Source organism: Salvelinus namaycush, unplaced genomic scaffold, assembly GCF_016432855.1.
Source record: "Salvelinus namaycush isolate Seneca unplaced genomic scaffold, SaNama_1.0 Scaffold848, whole genome shotgun sequence".
Taxonomy (NCBI): Eukaryota; Metazoa; Chordata; class Actinopteri; order Salmoniformes; family Salmonidae; genus Salvelinus; species Salvelinus namaycush.
In genome coordinates this window covers 68,072-74,739 of record NW_024061584.1, presented here as the reverse complement: position 1 = coordinate 74,739, position 6,668 = coordinate 68,072, and the positions used below count along the sequence as shown (strand labels likewise).

General features: G+C 46.8%; 1 protein-coding gene across 1 annotated transcript; it reads left to right on the top strand.

Annotated features, from left to right (window-relative positions):
• The first annotated feature begins 1,171 nt into the window (after positions 1–1,171).
• Positions 1,172–4,396, top strand: LOC120043047 (reticulon-4 receptor-like 2). The gene is made up of 4 exons (XM_038987778.1): positions 1,172–1,187; positions 2,445–2,671; positions 2,914–3,147; positions 3,521–4,396. Exons 1-4 carry the CDS (start codon positions 1,172–1,174, stop codon positions 4,394–4,396), a joined length of 1,353 nt encoding a protein of 450 aa, XP_038843706.1.
• The last annotated feature ends 2,272 nt before the right edge of the window (positions 4,397–6,668 follow it).

Below are 6,668 nucleotides of genomic sequence, written 5' to 3'. Positions count from 1 at the left end.
CGCTGAACTAAAGCCAAGAGAGCTAAAGCAAGTCAGTCTTCAGGGGTTGTCATTGGGTTGGCTTGAAAGTATACAGCACCACATGAGCGTAACACTATGCTGGACAGACCAGTTACACCAACACTAATGACACCAACACGTTCTGAGTTTGACCAATTAGCCAGTTGGATCCATATGATGATAATCCCAATTATATCGTTAGAACCCCCACCTACACTTTCCAAAGTCCTTCTGTATCTCTTAACCTGAATGTGTCCCACTCATAATATCTAAGACTACTCATTCATTCCTGTCTCATGTCGCATGTCACCAACTATTTCGGCACATATGAGAGTGCTGTGGGTTTTATTGACTAAGTCTCCACACCTTATAGGCTAAGTCAAATTATTCATTCATAAATGTCTGTGCGACAACCTCCGTTTGGCAGTAGGTAAATGTCCCCCCCTCCTTCTGTTTAATCAAATTTAGTTTTTCCCCACTGATCTCCTTTCCTCTCTCTTCCTTCTATTCTCTCGCTCTCCGTTCATCTCGCTATTCCCCCTCTCTCTGAGGCGTGCCGTTGCCGCCCGGAAACAGACCATAGAGGCTTCTGATCGCGAGCCAAGCAGCGAACCTAGTGCTGCTTTCTCTACCCGTCCTCCGCTCCTCCACAAAGCGCAGTCATTACCGGGCATCGTGCCTCCGTACCTCCCTCCGTTCCTCTCACTCACTCAATCAATCACTCACTCACTCCATCCCTCCCTCCCTCCCTCCCGCGTGAGTCTGTCTGAATCGACTCTATCTTGGAGCGCTGTCCTCTAGGCTATCTGCGGTTGCGCGCGTGGTCTCTCCAAGAATCCTCTCATCACCCGCACGCACAGTGCACAGCCCCTTCTCTTTCCGTTTTTTTTCTTCTCTCAATTACTCCCCCCCCTCCCTCGATCTTGGCTCGTGACGTAGGGGATTCCGTTGTGCCCACAACCGTAGGCGCTAACGGGATTCTCGAGTATAAATGGGACACCGGGAGCCAACATTCGGTACTCTCTCAGTCGCTCCGACTCGGGAACCAATCGTCCAGAGTACCAGTCAGCGGAGATAGCAGGCAGTATTTCACCCTCTCAGGCTAACTCGCTTTCGGCTTTGGTTTGAAATGGACACCCCTACAACCGCTCGGAGCAGACAATGCTCATTCATGCGCACCTGCAAAAGTAAGTTTCTACGGATTTTCTTACCACCATCTATTGGTTTATACTGTTGTGCATTAGTTACTATGACTTTTAGAAACTATCTTACTTGATAGTTTTGAGAATCCTTCCTCCAGTTGACCTATTTCTACCACTTTTCTAACGGTTTCCCGTTATATTCTGTTTGTCTTCTGATGTAATTGTGTAAGAGGTGTTGTGCATTAGTTTGGCTACTATGACTTTGACAACGTATCTTATTTGATAGTTTGGGAATCATTCACCCAGTTAGAAATGGAATGCGTGATTCACAGATAATATTTCAATAACATGTGTGCTTTGCAGCCATGTTACATGCAGTCATCAACATGGATTGTAATTCCAATACGTTCGTAAAATAGATTTACTACCGGACATTTTAAACTTGCAATTTTGCTATGATTGTACTTTGATTTTACTTTATGATGTAGGCCTACTTTGCAACTATTCAATAGATAGATATCGCCAGTGTAAGATATGGAACTTAACTTAGACTTTTCATATGTTTGTAATAGTTTTAGATACGATTTACTTGGGTTTACTTTGAGATACTGCCGTGCGTAATGCCTTACGCAAGCAAAGAGAGACAGGCAGTTTTACGCACAGACTTGGTTACTCAATCACGCCTTTTAAAGTCATCTCGTCATCTCTGTCATCACATGGGCTCATGATGCTGTAATCTTTACTGATTATGAATTAACTGAGCTTCATATTGTCTAAATTGAGCGTTAATTATTTAATCAGTATTAAAATGACAGTCTCATTCCATCAATATGATGATATTTTGCGAATGTTTTCAACAATTTCAAAATGATACATTTTAGATATTCAGATTAGACAAAGGCTTTGCATAAAGTATTTAGCATCAACTGAAGGTAGCAATGTGGTTTAGTGCGGCAGTTGAGTGTCTGCGTCAACGGTTTCAGCACCGTTGTTACTGGGCAGCTCCAGCTATCTTTTCCTCATATCTCCGTATTCAAACGTGATAATTTAAACTGATGTTGGGGAGAAACAACTATTGCTGCATCCATAACTATTTTGGTACATAAGCAACACTTTGATTGTGATCTGAGATTTGACTGATCAGCTGTATTGAGATTCAACTGCCACATTTCCAGCAGCAGTTTGCCATCCTGGCCACCACCAAACAGTTTCAGAACCACAGCTAACGGACAGCTCCCGCTAGCTTCGCCTTCCCGACCCCACATCTAGACTCACTTCTCCCCTCTTCCCTCTCTCTCCCAGGCGGCCTCTCCCTGTGGCTGGTGGTGTGGCTGGTCCTCGGCAAGCCCGGTCCGTCGGCGGCGTGCCCGCATCTGTGCGTGTGCTACCCGACTCCCATGACCGTGAGCTGCCAGGCGCAGAACTTCACCTCCGTGCCCGTTGGTGTGCCCTACGACTCGCAGCGCGTGTTCCTACAGAACAACCGAATTACGGAGCTCAGAGTCGGCTCTTTCGGCTTCGGGACTCAGGTAAGAGACTATATAGTGTTTAAATGAGACATGGTGTGTGTTTGAGTGTGTGATTCTTTTGACTTCTCTCTCTCTCTCTTTCTAACTCTCTCTGCCTCTATGTTTGCTCCCAACCCTTGTTTTTCTTTTTGAGTTTGAGTCCAGAGTCTTACCTACAATATGACCATAGAATAATACCTGACCCTAGAATACATATTGATATTCACACTCTCCCTCCTCCCCTCCCTCTCTCTCCCCTATAGGTCCTGTGGCTGTTCTCCAACAACATCACATGGATTGAGGCTGGCTCCTTCAGTGAGCTGAGGGATCTAGAGGAGCTGGACCTGGGGGACAACTCTCACCTGCGCAGGCTGGAAGGAGGGGCCTTCAGGGGCCTGGAGAAACTCCAGAGTCTCCACATGCACCGCTGCAAGCTTACCGCCCTGCCCCACGACCTGTTCCACAAGCTGTACAGCCTGCAGTTCCTCTACCTGCAGGTAGGGGCAGTACACATATATTCACGCACACACGGGCACATATGTATACACACACAACACGCATACACACACACTACAGGGAATTCTCATAGCTGTGAAAATTACATAATTTTATATCATCACAATCACAATTACATCATTTTATATAATCACAACCACAATTACATCATTTTATATCATCACAATCACAATTACATCATTTTATATAATCACAATCACAATTACATCATGTTGTATCATGATTCAAATCATGCTGCATCAGTGATAGTTATGAGATGCCCGTTTCTCACCTCACCACTACTGAGATGTAGCCCATCATCACCTGACCCCACCTGACCACTTCCTCTTCCTGTTTCCTGTTTCGTCCTTGTAGGAGAACCAGCTCCACTTCCTCCAGGATGACCTCTTCTCTGACCTCATCAACCTGAGCCAGCTCTTCTTGCATGGAAACCGTATCCGTACTCTGTCGGAGAACGTGTTCCGTGGCCTGGTCAACCTGGACCGCCTTCTTCTCCACGACAATCGTGTGCGCCAGGTTAACCGCCGGGCGTTTCGCGACCTCGGACGCCTCACCATGCTCTTCCTGTTCAACAACTCATTGGCTGAGCTCCCCGGCCAGGCTCTCCGTGACACCCAGGGCATCGAGTTCCTCCGTCTCAATGGGAACCCCTGGTCCTGTGGCTGCGAGGCCCTCCCCCTGTGGGAGTGGTTCCGTGGCGCCCGTGTCTCATCGTCCGAGCTGTTGTGTTCCTCCCCGTCCCCCCGCCGCGGGATGGACCTCCGCTTCCTCCGTGAGATGGACTTCGCCCTCTGCCCTCTCCCCGACCCCGGCACCCTGGCCGGCTCCACCACGAGGACCTTCAGCACCAAGACAAGATGGTGGTTCTCCAAGCACAAGCCCCAGTCCCAGACCAAGGCAGTGTTCGAGAAGAGCTCCGAGACCATCAAGGCCTTCCCGTTCCCCCAAGGGAAGAACAACCCACCCATTTTGACCTCCACCAATGTCAAGTACGAGCTCGGTGAGGAAGAGGCAGCGCTACCCAAACTCGACGCTGAGGAGTACTGGGCGAACTATGAGAACGAGGACGCCGGCACCACGCTGCGATGCTTCGAGCTCGAGTGTCCGCCTGACTTCGATGGCCTCCCTCCCAACTCCTCCTCCACCCCCACATCATCCCCCTCTCTCTCACTCCTCCTCACCCTCTCGCTACTCGCCGTCTCCATCAATCTACACCTCATATTTGGCTGAATCAGACTTTAAGTAACCACTTCCCGTTCCTGTCTTCGCCCTTGCCCCTCTCAGGGCATGGGGAACCCCTTGTTAAAGACTCTGTACCTCCCTAGTTAACCCTCTGATGTCCTACTGGATAACCTCTATCTCTGTCAGTAGTACAGGACAGCAGGGGATACAAAGGGGGGGGGTTAGATTGTTACTTCTAACTTAATGCAGGGTTAAACAACAATAGCTGACAGTACATATTACACTATTGTACATAGTACAATATAGTACAGTACAGTAGTCAACCAAGGCTGTTACTACAACAGGTGCATCTCACCTGTCTGGTGTGTTGGTTGCCGTGACGACGCCTGCAATCAGGGGTCGGTGGTCACGTGTAACGCTCTACAGCTAATACCAGTGCTACTTACTGTTGCGACTGCTGTAACTGTTGTCACTTGGAGGAATATTACAACTACAAGTGCTACGACTATTATATGCATGTTACTACAACTACTACTATTCCGAATACGTCTGCTACTACAAGTGCTATGATTACAGTTACGACAGTAACTACATTTCTACTGTTGTACGAACTCTGACAACTGTACTGTAAATTGGTCGGTGTACTTGATGGTGCAGAGCAGTTGGGATATCCTTCTTATATGTTGTCTACCATGATGCCTACTTTATAATGGATTGTTTACAGAAAAATAGCTAAGGAGAGAGAGAGAAAAAAGGGATGAAGGAATGAAAGCGAGGCAGTCACCAGCGTGCGAGAAGGTGAGAGAGGATATTTAGAGAGATAGGTAAAGGTAGAGAGACAGAAAGACACAGAGAGTGATGAGTTAAAAAGTTACCAAAGGAAGAAGCTAGAGGACAGAGAAGGTGGAAGAGAAGAGAAGAAAGCGCAACAGGAAAGGACAGAGAGCGAGGGAGAGAGGGTTGTCGAGATTCTCATATAATAAAGAGAACGGAAGAGAGGGAGCAAGGACAGCGCAGGCAATATAAATCAAGCAAAGGAATGTGAGACACGGTGAAATTAAGAAAGAGAGAGAGAAAATGACAGTACTGGCCCTTGACCATGAGATACTGAATAGGAGAGACAAGCAATCACTTCAGGTATTCAAGTTCAGTCTTTGTATAACTTCGTGTCCTGTAAATATGACATCATCACCATAGAAGCCACAGGGGAAGGATGCTTCCTGTCTGGCAGTGTCAGTCGCTGTTCTGATTGGCTATCGCTGTTTGTTTGTGATGTCATTGACGGAATGCGTGACGTGACCAGTGAATGACCAGTTTGAGAGATAAAAAGACCTATTGAGATTCTGAATAACGTTTGTGAGACTTTTCTTTGGGTGCAGCAGCTGTTGTGTTTCAAACTGATTTTACTTGATCAATAATTGATCTCTTTAAGTTCTTTGTTCTCTCTCTTGGAATGCTCACTCACTTCTTTGGAAGGTGAAAGTAGTGCACTACTTTTGACACTGCACTACATAGGGAACAGGGAGCCATTTCAGACGGAGCCAATGACTGCTAGTCAGTCCTTTAGCCAAACAACTTGATGATGAGTAAACAAACAAATGAAATGTTTTCAACCCAGCCCCCCAATACCGTCTATCATACCCACCCCAATATCTCCAGTCTAATACCCCCCCCACATCAACTAAGCATAATCAACTTAGTCCAACTAAGCAGAATCAACTTAGTCCAACTCAGAAGAATCAACTTAGACCAACTCAGAAGAATCAACTTAGTTCAACTCAGAAGAATCAACTTAGTTCAACTCAGAAGAATCAACTTAGTTCAACTCAGTAGAATCAACCAGTAACTGATCTGCATAGAACCCAAGAAGAGATCTAGAACTGGAACTGAAAGAGACATAGAAAGGCACAGGTGATGACTGGACTGGACTGGACTCCAAACCAATAAGACCGACTAGTACTGACCAGCCATATTATTCTAATAGGACTGTTCTGGACTACTGAGCTCAGAGATCCTGGCACAGAATGAATGGATGGAAAAGCCTGGCAGTTTCCCAGCAGGGAGAGACAAGGAGAGCTACATTGTGGCTTTACTGAGATTGATAGACAGACGGACAGAACAGAGGGACCAAATTTTTACTCACAGACTTTGCTGACTCACAGAGAGACATAATTCCTTGACTTGCTGACAGAGACAGACTGACTGACCTACTCATGCCTCATGCCTTGGCGACCAGTGATCGACGGAAGACAGTTAAAAAGAGAGACTGGAATCTGATTGGCGGACAGCTGAAGCAACGTCAGAGAAAGGAGGAGGACCT

What these genes read in the sequence shown, in the direction of transcription:
- LOC120043047 (XM_038987778.1), top strand. An exon ending in CTTTCGGCTTCGGGACTCAG is followed by an intron (nt 2,672 to 2,913) that starts GTAAGAGACTAT and finishes TCTCCCCTATAG; the next exon opens with GTCCTGTGGCTGTTCTCCAA. An exon ending in TGCAGTTCCTCTACCTGCAG is followed by an intron (nt 3,148 to 3,520) that starts GTAGGGGCAGTA and finishes TCGTCCTTGTAG; the next exon opens with GAGAACCAGCTCCACTTCCT.